General features: G+C 35.8%; 2 protein-coding genes across 2 annotated transcripts; both read left to right on the top strand.

Moving 5' to 3' along the window:
* Nucleotides 1-1,536: 1,536 nt before the first annotated feature.
* LOC137715763 (E3 ubiquitin-protein ligase At4g11680-like) lies at nt 1,537-4,359 on the top strand. Its single transcript, XM_068455107.2, has 3 exons — nt 1,537-3,124; nt 3,253-3,628; nt 3,904-4,359. Exons 1-3 carry the CDS (start codon nt 2,619-2,621, stop codon nt 4,048-4,050), a joined length of 1,029 nt encoding a protein of 342 aa, XP_068311208.2. The 5' UTR covers nt 1,537-2,618; the 3' UTR covers nt 4,051-4,359.
* Nucleotides 4,360-6,793: 2,434 nt separating this feature from the next.
* On the top strand, nt 6,794-10,418 carry LOC137715201 (farnesyl pyrophosphate synthase-like). The gene is made up of 11 exons (XM_068454443.2): nt 6,794-7,049; nt 7,871-7,895; nt 7,978-8,093; nt 8,198-8,284; nt 8,378-8,583; nt 8,685-8,736; nt 9,177-9,272; nt 9,468-9,512; nt 9,606-9,695; nt 9,790-9,861; nt 10,031-10,418. Exons 1-11 carry the CDS (start codon nt 6,936-6,938, stop codon nt 10,157-10,159), a joined length of 1,032 nt encoding a protein of 343 aa, XP_068310544.2. The 5' UTR covers nt 6,794-6,935; the 3' UTR covers nt 10,160-10,418.
* The last annotated feature ends 3,759 nt before the right edge of the window (nt 10,419-14,177 follow it).

Raw genomic sequence — 14,177 nt, 5'->3', positions numbered from 1 at the left:
ACCAATACACAATGTGTACAAAATAAAACGTACCAAAATAAAAATAATGTACCAATATTAATAGTAAGTATCAAATCAAATGTACCAAAATAGCAAATAAACGTACCAATTAATGATTTTTGTAAATTCAAACGTACCCGCAAATAATATATATGTAATGTATTGTACCTAATAATAATTCGTCAACAACTATACTTAAAAAAAAACAGCAAAAAAAATATAATTCACAAAAAAATTGAAAAAAAATTACACAGAGCTTTTATGTTGATCACCAACTATTTGAAAAAGAAAAAATCATTTAGAAAAAGAAATAATATTAAATGTTTGCATAACAAAAAAAAAACTGTGATAGAAAAAATATATTTGGAAGAAGAGAAAATATAGTTTAATTACTAATATCTCCACAAAATAAGGAAAAGTGCATCATGCAGATAAAAGAATAAATTCAAAAAGTATTTTAATTTTAAAAATGCACAAATGTTTAATCTAAATGATATAAAAAAATTGTAGAGGATTCTAATTTTCCCTTCCTAATTTAGTCTAGGTTTGGCTTATGTTCAATGCTAGGTATGTTTAAACTTCTTTTATATCAGCTATTTTTCTATAAAGACCAACTTTTGAAATATGAAAGTCTTTCCGACCTCTAAAAAGCTACTGATGTGGCTGAGCCACACTCTAGTTATTTTTTTAATATTTTTTTAAATGTAAGCACAATTAATAAACACAAAACCCTAGTTCTTTAAAAAAGTATGACTATGTTTCTTCCTAGTTATAACATGTAATTTCTTCGTAATACAAATACATAAATAAAGTACGAATATTAATAAATAACTCATCAAATGGTTTATCAAACTAAGTACAGATCCTTTCTGGATCTAAAAAAACGGAGCCTAGGGATCAAATGATCCTGGCCGTTGAAATTTGATCCAACGGCTACAATTATTATAACTTTTAGAGGGCCTCTCTATTTGTAGCTGTTAGATCAAATTTCAACGCCCCTGATCATTTGATCCCTAGGCTCCGTTTTTTTAGATCCGAAAACGATCTGTATTCTATTAAACTAATCATACAGTGTAGAAGGGCACATCAATCGCTAAATGTGTCATTCAATGAATCATTGACCAAACAAATGTGTTTTTGATGTTGAGTATGTGTTCGTAAAGAAATGTTAAAGAGACTCTGTAAAAAATGGGACTCTCCATCAACTGTTACCTTATGATTTTGACACAATATTTAAAATGATCGCAATAGAATTGATATTAAATTTTACGGTGTCAAAGAATTCATGAAAAGTTCTACTTTTAAAATAATCCTTTTAACATTTCTTGTTGGGATTATAACCTTGCCGACATATTGAAGGTATAAATCTTGGAGACATAAAAAAAGACTGCCCATGTAGCATGATATATATAGTCGTAAAAGATATGACATTGGACGAAGCCAAAATAACGGTGTGACCTACATGAAAAACACAACTCAAAGAGGAGGGGCCATAGAGCTCCAAAATAAAATGCAGCTGCTGACAAGATTTTAGGTGGCCAACTGCTTAACATGAAAGTATATTGGGCACAAGGGCACTGTGCCCGCCAAAAAAAATCAAATTAACAAATGCGTAAGTGTCAGATTATCACTTTATCCCCTATCTAATTAACTTTAATATTCTAAAAAATCTTTTGCTTTACTCCTAATTTTCAATTAGAGATGAGATAAAGATAGAGAGGTTTGCATAAAATAAAATAAAAGCAGGAAGGAAGTTAGGCCAACGGTTAGCTTTCTTCCCTCCAAACCCCTGTGATTCCCTTGGAATCAAAGCTAAACTCCTTAGCAGTTGGATTTCTGGTCACCATCTGAAACCCAACTTCACCTTCCGGACATGCTCTCCACACCCTTCTCCTCCTTCTCATATTACTCAATCTCCCCCCTTTATAAATTTCAGTTTTTTTTCATGTTTTTTTCATATTTGAGGTCTACCCAGTACTGGTTTTGACCTCTTCTGCAACTTTTGTGCTCTTGGGGTGACAGGTTTAGGCCTTGGAAATTTTGGGTTTTGGGAGTTTTGGAAATTTGGTGTAAAGGTGGTTAATTTGTGCCTTTGGGTGAGAGATTTAGGCCTTGGAAGTTTTTGGGTTTTTGGAAATTCTGGTGTGAAGTTGATTAAGTTTATGGTATGATCCAATAGAGTTATTCAATTTCAGGTGCTTTTGTGTACAGCTGTAAGCTTTCTTGGATTTTCAAATATTTAAGAGTTGGGTTTTGGAGGGGAGAGATTTTCAGAGGTATGCAGTTCATTTGAAAACTGAAGGCTGAAGCTTTCTCAGATCCAAAAGTTCCTTTTGGCTGCTCAACCCAAATGGTACTTTGCACCTGTGTTGCTTCATTTAACTCTCATGACTATTTACTTGAAGAAAACATGAAAGTTGCATGAATGTTATATAACACAAGGCTTTTCCATCAAACCCAACTGCAATTGTAGCCCACCACATATTTGTGAAAATTCCCAGCACAACTTTTGTTATACAACTCTCATATATTTCATGTCAGCCTCCCAATTCACACCATATTACACTTGTATAAAGCCATATTTATAGTTGCCGACAGAATCATATAATCATCCTTCTATGAATAGCCGTTACCTTTTTTCACCAGAACCCATGTGTCAATCTGCTTCCTCTGCGGTTTCATTTTCGTCAAATTCTCTGGGAGATGATCATGGGGCGGTTAGCCTGGTCAGGACAAGGTCTTCTAGAGCTCCCCCTTCTTCATTCTTAATGAGAATGGCTATGAGAATATCTAGATCAAGGTGGTTCACCTTCTTGAGAAGAGTCTTCCACTACCAAAATGGTTCGAGGTCCAATCTTGGATCAAATCCTTTCAATAACGGCACTTGGATGATGCTGGAATTCATGGCTTTGGTTGTTCAAATAGGCGTGACCACGATTACTTTGGCTGTTTCGAAGAAGGAGAGGCCGGTTTGGCCTATGAGAATTTGGATTATTGGGTATGATATTGGATGTATTCTCAATTTGTTCGTGCTCTTTGGGTGTTACAGGCTACTTCATCTGACTCAAAGTGATGGTTTCAACATCTCCGATTTGGAACAGCAAAGAAGCACTGAAGAGTCGAGGTACTTTTCCTTGGATTCGGTTACTTCCATTTAGTTACAAAAGAGTTGTTCACGTATTTGTAGAGTAAATTATGGAATTTTGCATATTTCGGAGATTGATATATGGTGTATAATGTATATGTGTACAGGACCACACATTTGATGAACAGGTGTAGAACCTCACTTGAGCTCTTCTTTGCGATATGGTTTGTGATGGGTAATGTTTGGGTCTTCGATTCTCGCTTTAGTTCGCTTCCCGGAGCCCCGAAACTCCACGTACTCTGCATCTCTCTGCTTGCTTGGAATGCCATCAGCTACTCATTTCCCTTCCTGCTGTTTGTGCTCCTATGTTGCTGTGTACCCCTAATTAGCAGCCTCCTTGGATACAACATGAACATGGGGTCAATTGATAAAGGAGCATCTGATGACCAAATTTCTCAGCTTCCCAGCTGGAGATACAAAGAAGTTAACGCCAAAGTAGAGCTCGGAAATGATTGCAATTCAGGATCCCTAAATGAAGATCCAGTAAGTCAATCATACATAAAAAGCTAATTTGGCCTTGTATAAGTATAATCTTTGTTCTGCTTGGGGTTTCTTCACACGTGAGAATCTCCGTTTTTCTTCAATTCTGATTGCTTGGGTTTACAATCCAAGCAGTTTAATCCCTTAACTTTCTGAAGTTAAGAGCATTTGGAATCGAAACCTCCAATTCTCCTCCCTATTTATTGTCAAGAAACGCCTTGTAATCTCATCTGGCCACTCATTTATCTCGTCTCTTAATCTTTTTCGTGCACCTGCAGGATTGCTGCATTTGCCTGGCCAAATACAGAGACAAGGAGGAAGTAAGGCAGTTGCCATGTTCCCATACGTTTCACCTCAAGTGCGTCGATCAGTGGCTCAGAATCATATCTTGCTGTCCTCTTTGTAAGCAAGAACTGCAGAGATAGAAAATACTGAAATACAAGATTTTTTTTCTCCTTTTTCTTTGATTTTCTTAAATTTTCGGCGTGATTTTTACATGGTTACTCGAGTGAGTTTTTTTGCTCGTACAGTGGAGCTCACCAGCAACCAGACTATACCAAAGTTTACAGTCTTTGAATATACAAATAGGTAGCAGAGAATGATGTATACACTATACAGAGACACACATTCTTTTTCTAAGTTTTATTAATGCTATGGAATGCATGTAAATATACTAAACAATGCATCAATCCTTTGTAATATTATGCTTCTGCTTTAATACATTGCTTTTCTGATCTCTGTTCGGAAAATGTAACTTTAAGGCTCCGGTTTGGATGGAGTTACTTGAAAGAAAAGGATGGCGCTATAAGCCTATAACCCTAAACCCTAAACCCTAGGGCTGTCATTTTCTGAACCGGATACCAAAAGTTATCGAATCAAAATTGAAATTTACTGAAATTGAAATTACCGGAACTGAAAATATTGAAATTTTTTGGTTTGGTTTTGGTAAGAAACCTGGTAAAACTGAACTGAAATTTATTATTAATGTATAATATATTAGTTTATTTAGTTGTGATTAATTTCAGTAAAGACAAATCATCCTCTCTTTCTTCTCTACTCATTTCTATCTTTACCCTTCTCCACTAATGTTATCTCATCCCACTCAAATTCACATAAAAATTACACCAAAACTTGGCACTTTAAGTCACTTTTTTTTTTTTTTTTTTTAGTATATTGATATTTTTACACTAGGGAAAGGGAGAGTTTGGCTAAACCACACAATGAGCAACCTAATTTGGTATCGAATTTGCCATCCACGAGATTCGAACGTAAGACCTCTCACTTCCAAATGAAGAGGAATACCACCAGATTTTAGTACTGAATGGTGGCACTTTAAGTCACTTAAATATGGGCTAAAATTACACCAATCAAAATTTCTGGTTCCGTTTTTTGTTTGGCATTTTCGGTTTGGTTACAAAAGTGAAACCAGCCCTACTCTATAGATAGGTTTTTCTCTTCAACGCACACCGTTCTGGAATCAAACTATCCATCTCCCTTTAGTGTAGCTTATAGTAGTAATATTGCTTGTAATTTAAAACAAAATTAAAATATCGCTTGTATAGAAAATCAAGTGCCCCCAATTATCAACTACAAGAATCTAAGACCCGAGAAAGTTTTGAATATGATCAAGACACTGACGCATATTAGAACATGTTGAATGACATGGTTGATACTTTCCCAACTTCAAATATATAATTTGTATGCAACTTACCACATATGTTAAATATAAATGAAATAATAACATAACATAGCGATACGTCAGACACAATGAAAAACCTCTCTCGAATATTGTAAAATTATTGGGCTCCAGTCATCTTCCTAACCCATTTCCCAATATTTCGAAACCATTCCAACTCAACCCAATATCGTACTCGGCATGCGATCACAATGGAAACGGGCTCTTTTATGAGAAGTAGGCCCAACTCCGAGCCCATGCACATTATAGCGTATAGATCCGGCCAACGTCTTTTGAGAGAGATTTTTCATTGTAATCGGAACACATAACGAAATATTATATGTTATTCTACAATTAAAGAAAGTTTTGGAAGATGTTTTACTTTATTTTTCGAACATGTTGAAAAATATCTCTTTGGACATTGAATTTGGTAGTTGTCTGGCTGGCTCACATGCTTTGACTGAGTGCGAAGGAAGGTGATTGGTAAGATGAGATCTCAATAAAGTTGAGATGTTTACCGTGGTAGATATTGGCGGGCGACACATAAACAATTCGAGTAAAACTATGTTGTTTTCTAATTTGTCATTTCTTTCTTTTCAAGGTTCAACTATTAAAATGTCCACGTTTTATATTCCACTCGTTCAGTACTCTTCACCTGGTTCACTAAAGTTACTATCAACAACGATGAGTCATATCAGAATAGATAGATATTCGTACTATTAGACTGATACTCCATGTTCGTAATTCATTTGATTTTAGTTCACTTAGAAATTTAATTTCGTTCAAGGATGTGAGATTTTGATATCTGTTTTGTACATTTATTAGGAGAGAGATACCGGTGACGAATTCTCATGCGGAAAAAAAAACGAAAAAATCCAAAATATTTTCACATCACAACTTTGATTTGTATAGCTTTTGCTTGTTTTTATTTGTTTATGAAATTTGTATCTTTTTTAAAGTATGAGCTTTTGTACAATACATGTTAAGAGCAATCCGATTCATAAGAAAAGCGTTAAAAGTGTATAGGGATGAACAAGGTGGCTCATCATTCGACAAGAATGAGCTTGGCTTTAGATAATTCATTAATTTGGTTTGAGGAATCTCTTATGTAATTTTTAATCTGTCTTTGAGGATAGTACTGCTTAGTATTTTGTTGGTGAGGGATGCTTTTTTCCCTTCATCCTAGTGAAATCATCAACAAAGTTTTTATCGAGACCCATTATATGCATCATATCGTTAACTATATACATATTTCTTTCTTTATCAATAAATATTGTACTTATCTAAAAAAGTGTATTTATAATATTTAATTTAAATAAATGTGTTGACTTTCAAAAAAAAATAAAAAATTGTGGTTTGAAATTTGGTGTTATTTATTTATATGGAAAATAGAAAGTAAAAGCATATTCCCAAATAAAATAAAAAAAGTAAAACAAACATGGTAATTTCTGTGTACTTATTAAGCCATCATAGTAGCCCACCAGAAGTGACTTGTTCTCCCTCCCTCAAAGCTTGCGGCTGGCATCTATTTATAGAGCCTCCTCCTTCTCCTTCCTCCATTCTTGTTCAAAGCTCTCCAAGCTCAAATCTTTTCCTTTCTCACTCCACATACACACACACTCTCTCTCTAGAAAAATGGGTGGTGATTTGAGGTCTAAGTTCTTGGAGGTTTACTCTGTTTTGAAATCTGAGCTTCTCAATGATCCGGCTTTCGAATTCACCGACGTTTCTCGTCAATGGGTCGAACGGGTATTGCCATCTAACCCTTTAATCTGTACGTAATTCATAGGTCAATGTGCATGCCATTGAAAGATTGAGTCTTTTAAATTATGATGTTTAAATATTCTGATTGCTGGTGTTACTGTTACATTCAGTTAAGTTTTGTAAGATTTTCTGTTTTGGGTTTTGGATGGATTTGTGACCCTTAACTTTGTCGAAAGAAAATGTCGAATCAAGGAAGATTTGATTTTGGCTGGAGATTTTTTTTATGGGATAGCTTGTTGAGACTTAGATTAGTGAGATTCTGTTGAAATTTTGTAGTAGTATTGGTTTCGATTTGATTTGGTGGTTTAAATTGGCTCGAAAGCTTTAATTTTCATCGAAGTAAGACGAACTTCTTCCATTGTTTGTTGGGCTTGTTTGTTTGGCTTGTTATTCTACACTGATATGCAAGAATAAAGGGTGGAGTGTAGAATGATGGTTTTGGAGTGCCAATGATAGTTCCCAACTAGTTAACGCGAAGGTCAAAAATACACTGATATGCAAGAGTATCTGATTTTTAATTATGATTTTTTCATCTTTAAGGTGAAATTATAACAGCATATTGTAAATCTAAAATACGCTGATGTATATATGTGTACGTATGTATGGATACGAGTCTGTGTCTGGGTTAGCAGTTGTTCTTCTGCACCTAGATATGGGGTTGAAGGCCAATGTATGTATATGTTTCTGTGCACAGTACAACGGTACAAGTTTCTTCTCAATTGTGCTGTTGCTCTCGAAATCTTTGATTCCGATTGCATACTGATATTTTACGTCCTAATTGGATCGTTGGTTCATTTTTGTTGCAGATGCTGGACTACAATGTGCCTGGAGGTATATAAATGTTACAATTTCCGATTTTTATATCACATCTTTGCGATCGAACTTCTGCTCATAATGCTTTTACCGTTTGCAGGAAAGCTGAATCGAGGTTTATCCGTTGTTGACAGCTTAAAATTACTCAAGGATGGAGAGGACCTAACGGATGATGAAATTTTTCATTCATCAGCTCTTGGTTGGTGTATTGAATGGGTACGATAACACATAACGGCTCCCGCTGTTTATCATACATCCACACCTCTCCTCTGCATTGGTTACAACGGCATTTTGACCTACCTTTTTATTGAATTTTGCAGCTTCAAGCATATTTTCTCGTCCTCGATGATATCATGGATGGCTCTCATACACGTAGGGGTCAGCCCTGCTGGTTCAGGCTGCCAAAGGTGTGAGCCTCGAACACGAGCGATTCTTTTCCTTGTGCGTTTCTCTTTTTAATTGCTTTGAAGATTCTAACTTCCATAACTGTTAAATTCTAGATTGGCATGATTGCTGTGAATGATGGCATACTACTTCGCAACCATATCCCGAGAATTCTCAAAAAGCACTTTAGGGGAAAGCCGTACTATGTGGATCTGCTGGATTTATTCAATGAGGTTGAGTTTCAAACAGCTCATGGACAATTGATCGATTTAATTACCACTCATGAAGGGGAGAAAGATCTATCAAAGTACTCATTGTCGCTGTAAGTAAATAGTGATGGTTTCGACTCTACACGATTGATTCCCAATTCAATCTATTTACTTTTCCTGTTACTTATGCTCAAGTGATTGTCTTTTCATGCAGTCACCGCCGCATTGTTCAGTACAAGACTGCGTATTACTCATTTTACCTTCCAGTGAGTACAAATTTCTTTTACGCTTTCATAGCTCATGGTTCTCAGATTCATTTCATCTTTATGGTCAATTGTCAATTTCGCTTTAGAGAAGTTTTCAACTGATGGTGCCTTACGTAGGTAGAAAGTCTGCTTTCTTATTGGCATGTAATGTAAATGCTGTTACGCCTAGTCCTCTTCTGTGTGAATGAAACTGAAATTTTGAAGATTTTTTGTTTCTGATCATATATTTGAATAGCTGAAAACCTCTATAGAACAGAGTTTTTGTTTGCATGATTTCCTCTGTAAAAGAAGTGAACACCCGAAACCATGTGAAGCAATTAACTGACCTTTTTACATGATTGTCTGTCATTTTTACTTTATTCTAAGGCATGCTTGTTCATCCCAGGATTTGATGAAATTTCTTTGACACGAACATGCTTATAACCAATCTATGCACTCAGGTAGCATGCGCGTTGCTAATGGCAGGCGAAGATCTTGAACAACATGCTGATGTGAGGAATATTCTTATTGAAATGGGAACTTATTTTCAAGTACAGGTAATAATTAATTTCACATATGAATCCTCTATTATTTTCTCGCTGATAAACTGTAGCGTGATTAGGGAAAAAGAAATGGAGGATTGCCAAACCTACAGCTCCACGATCAATTTATGACTACCGTTTTTCTTTTTCTTCCTTCTATATAAGCTCCCTTTTCACAGTAACCGAATGATATGCTGATGTATTTTGTAGGATGATTATTTGGATTGCTTTGGTGATCCCGAAGTGATTGGAAAGGTACTTTTTAAGCTATTTTCATTTGGATTCTGGTCATGCCCCTACCTTCAAAGCGTTATGAACGATCCAACTGTTTGTCGTTTGAAATTTTAGGTTGGGACTGATATTCAAGACTTCAAGTGCTCTTGGTTGGTTGTGAAAGCTTTAGAAATTGCTAGTGAGGAAGAAAAGAAACTATTACATGTAAGCAAGTAAATCTATATTCCAATGTATCATATACTATTCCCGTTGTTATAGTTCTTGATCACATTTATCCGCGTTTGTGTTATGCTACCAGGAGAATTACGGGAAAGATGACCAAACATGTATTGCGAAAGTTAAGGAACTATACAAAGTCCTTGATCTTGAGGTTATTCTCCCTGTCCTCTTGGTCTGCTTTACTTTTTTATTTTTTTTGGAGCCTCGTCTTTAACTGGGAAACATTTTGCATAACGTCAAGGGTTTATTTCTCGTGCATTTTTTTTCTGGATTTGGAACCAATGGTTTTAACGTTACTTTATTTAACTTGCGGTTTGTAGGGTGTGTTTCTGGAGTACGAGAGCAGCAGTTACGAGAAACTTACAAAATCCATTGAATCTCATTCAAGTAAAGCAGTACAGGCAGTGCTGAAATCATTCTTGGCAAAGATATACAAGAGGCAGAAGTAAGTAAAGAAGGAAGCAGATACCGAATGCTTAGCAACGGCAATGTCACTGCCTCGTTTCTAATAAATGACGACGAAAAAGAACAATAAAAAAAGCAAAATGTGTTTGTATCTCTTCTCCTCTGGTTTTCCTGCTTCTGACTCCTGTGAAAAAAAAAAAACTCACCTGCTGAATCCGTTAGCCAAACTATGTTAATTTTGGTTACTATTCGATCGTTGTATGTTAAATTATGTTGTAAAATTGATTTCGGCTTGCTCAGAAATTATCTCTGACTCACAAATTAAATTAATTTATTTCCCATTACTGAAAAAAAGAATCGAAGCTGCTGTGTTCTATTGCATTCGGAGGTCAATTTTGTTCTTGTGACTCCATGCCTCCCTGAAGCAAATGCCACTTATTTTGCAGCTCCAGTGCAGATTCTGGCCCGGCTTAGGCCTGGTTTGGTACTGAGGTGATTCTGAAAAAAGCTGGTATCAAAAAAAGCTGGAAGCTGTTTTTGTGTTTGGTAAACATTCAGATTCAGCTTTTTTTCACAGTTTTAGGTGAAAAAAAGCCAAAAACAAGAAGCTGCAAAACCCAGCTTTGAAAAACTGGCTTTTTTTCACATCTGTTTTACATAAAAGTTTACCAAACACTATAATACTGCTTTTTTTCCTTCAAAAGCACTTTTACAAAAAAGTTTAACAAACACTCTGCTGCTTTATTTCACAGCTGCTTATTCTCACAGCACATCAGCAGTAGTTTTTTTTCAAAGCACAGCAATACCAAACCAGCCCTTAGTATGCTCGTCTCTTACTGAAATATTGCGAGACTCGCACCCGTACTTTACGAGGGTTGGTTCAGTCTGCAGTACCAGTAATTTCCTGCACTTGCATGACTGATGCGTAGTGTGTGCACATAAGAAAGCATCCAAGTTAACATAGAGATACACATGCAGACACAATATTACTCACAACCAAACCAAAGTATAATCAATAATTTGACATTGAGAAGTTAATTTTCAGTTTTATCCAGTAGCTTCGAGGCTCGTTTAGTTTCGTACGCGTCTCTCTCTTTTTACCTTTTTTATTTGTTTATCAAAATTCTAAACTACGAACCGTTTTGGTAAACTTTAGAATGGAACCAAGAATAGAAAACTTTAAATTATTACATTTTCCATATTTTTCTATAACGAGATGAAGGAAGTTGCGTTTTACTGTAAAACTAATTGGTAATGTAAAAAATGGCTAATTTCTTATAAGGTCTTGGAATATTTGGTTCACCACTAACATGGGACTCTGTTCTTCACTTTCTCACACGGTATATTTTTATATAAACAACAACAAAGCCTTATCCCACTAACTGAGTTGGCTGTATGAATCCTAGAATGCCACTGTGCTCGGTTTGCCGCCAGTCTTCCGTAAGCTCCATGTATTCCACGTTTTTTCTTTAAGTTTCTTTCTAAGTTTTTCTAGTTCTTCCTTTACCCCTTTTGTCCAAAACCTCTGTATCATAATCGCATTTTCTAACCAAAGCATGATTGTCTATTTTTATGAATAACAAATATTGAGTTCTACTAAGATATTAGCTAGCCAATATTACTTTTGGCTTTGGAAAGCTGTTATTCTGTTTTTTCGTGGCATCAGAATTATTTGGAACTAAAAAAATTATTTAGAGATGGCAAAAAGTGGAAATTTGTGGCTACAAACATGTGATCAAGGAGTTACCACAAACTTGCAACTGCAAAAAAAGAGGTGGTTGAAACTTGAAGCCCAAAAATTCAGCTATTTGTGACTGCTGTCAAATTTGTTCATATTTCTCATCAAGATTTTCTTCCATTTTGTTAAGGGGTTGGGTAGAAAGATAATTGTTGTAGCACCTCCTTTCACCATCGCACCCTTCTCTCCTTGCAAGAAGCCAGACAACATTTTTGCTGTGGCGATTGGGGACGAACTTCGGCAATTTCCAAGAAGTCTCCAGGTTTACATATATATACACAATTTTCTTGTCAAGATTTTGTGATCTCAAACTTGTTCTTTCATTGATTCTTTATGTTTGTTTTCTCTAGTCAATTTTGAATATTTGATAGAAAATTTAACACATTGCTCGATATAATAACCCAGCGGAGAAAGTTATGAATCGGAATAATTTTGATGCTCGTGTAGTAAACATGCAGAAAGTGAAGAATTATCGCAAATCATTTCAGTATGCATTCTAAGTAAATAAACATGCAAGAAAACAATAAGTATCATTGGAAATCTGATATCCTTAAGAACCTTTTCTCTTTGAGCAATCGTCGTCCGGACTCAAAATCTCTGAGTGCAAGGGTGAATACATGATACTAGGGATAGATTAGCCACCGTGACACGTATGTAATAACGGTTGTTATTTCTTTTTGGTTGAAGTTTGACAGAAAAATATGGCTGAAAATATGGAGCAAAATCCCCGAATCACAAGGATCAAGTACAAGGGTCAAAGCCTAACCATACCAGAATTTAGCCTAGAGGATTTAAAGAAGCATACTCACATGCTTGTTTCACCAACATCACAAGATACTCTAAAATCATCAGGGTGGAAAAATTGCCTCTGCTCCCCAACCACTCATCCTGGCTCATTCCGCTGCAGACAGCACCGAACTTCAAGTATCGGCTCGGGCCTCAACCGTGTAGGGGGCTCCGTTGGCTCCAACCTCTCGGAGCTTGCGAACCGAAAACTACAATCTAGTCGCCTTAATGACTGAGTCTCTGCTCAGTAGCTTATGGAAAAATGCTGAGTTGAGTGAATAGTTGGCATGCATGCATTTAGCTTCTTCAGCATAAGAATAATACTATCAACAGCAAAACTAAGATCCTGATGAATTTTGGGTTTCTGAAATTTTGATAGAACTTTTGAGGTTGTAGTATTATTTGTTGATTAGTAACATATTAAGAAGCTTCATTCAAATTGTTTTTGTTAAATTACGATACAGCACATGTATTGTTTCCTTTTTCTTTTTTTCTTTTTTTTGGTAATACCAATGTTGACAGATGAGGATTGGGACTCTGAAACATCGAATTCGGGGGTAAATGCTCTTACTTAACTACGTACTGAAGTTGTAAGCCATGTTATTTTCACTATCTTGACTCTTGATCTTCTAATTAACCATTAAATAACCAGCATCAACAAAAAAAAATTATCTATGATAGATCTAACATTCAGCCACAACAATTTTTGGGAAGGAGAAAAGAACTTAAACATATTTGTGATTGAAAATTCATTCTCCGGTTAAGATGAAACTATTTTAGTCATCTATATATAAATCATGGTTTGGTACTATTTATTGTCAATTGAATGTTACTTTACGATTTATCTTTGATTAAAATTTTGTAATGGATTCTATTAGTGCATATATTTCTTCAATTTTTTTAATAGCTCTATTCAATAACCTTTATACGCCAAAATAAAGAAAACCATCCAATTAAAAGAAGAAAGAAAGAACCAGTGGAATATACAAAAAGATTAATCAAGTTCAAACATAGTTATTTAATCAGTTGATGATACATGACCAAGAACCCCATAATACAAAGGAGAATACTGAAAATCATCGGTCTTCGAAGGCTTAGCACAAAAGAAAAATACGAGAACGAGCACAAAAGTGGAAGCAGCAGCCACACCTAGCACAAGAAACCAATTGTCTGTCGCCTCCTTGAGCCAAGAAACTCCACCACAACTAACAACATCTTTCGCAATCACGTCGTACTGTGGATACCTTAGGGTTTGGAAAGCCGGATCAAAGAAGTCCTCAACCCCGTGAACAATCAGCCGTCCATTGTTATAGAGATCCCACTCAGTAACTTTGACTAGGTTAAGAGAAGCATATCCATGTGTGCCGGCCAGTAGGGAAGTAACAACGAGAGGATGACCCGGCAGAAGAGTATCAACCTTGGAACCGTGACGAAAAGAGGCATCCATGGAATCTTTGTCCATCTTGAATGGCACAGCATGGTACTTGAGGAGCGTCAGTGGAGGCTGCGGGTACTTGGATTTAAAGAAAGCTTTGTCT

This window comes from Pyrus communis, chromosome 3 (assembly GCF_041283825.1).
Source record: "Pyrus communis isolate YQ-2024b chromosome 3, ASM4128382v1, whole genome shotgun sequence".
Classification (NCBI taxonomy): domain Eukaryota; kingdom Viridiplantae; phylum Streptophyta; class Magnoliopsida; order Rosales; family Rosaceae; genus Pyrus; species Pyrus communis.
The sequence above is the reverse complement of the archived record's forward strand: the minus strand, read 5'-3'. Positions and strand labels throughout refer to the sequence as shown.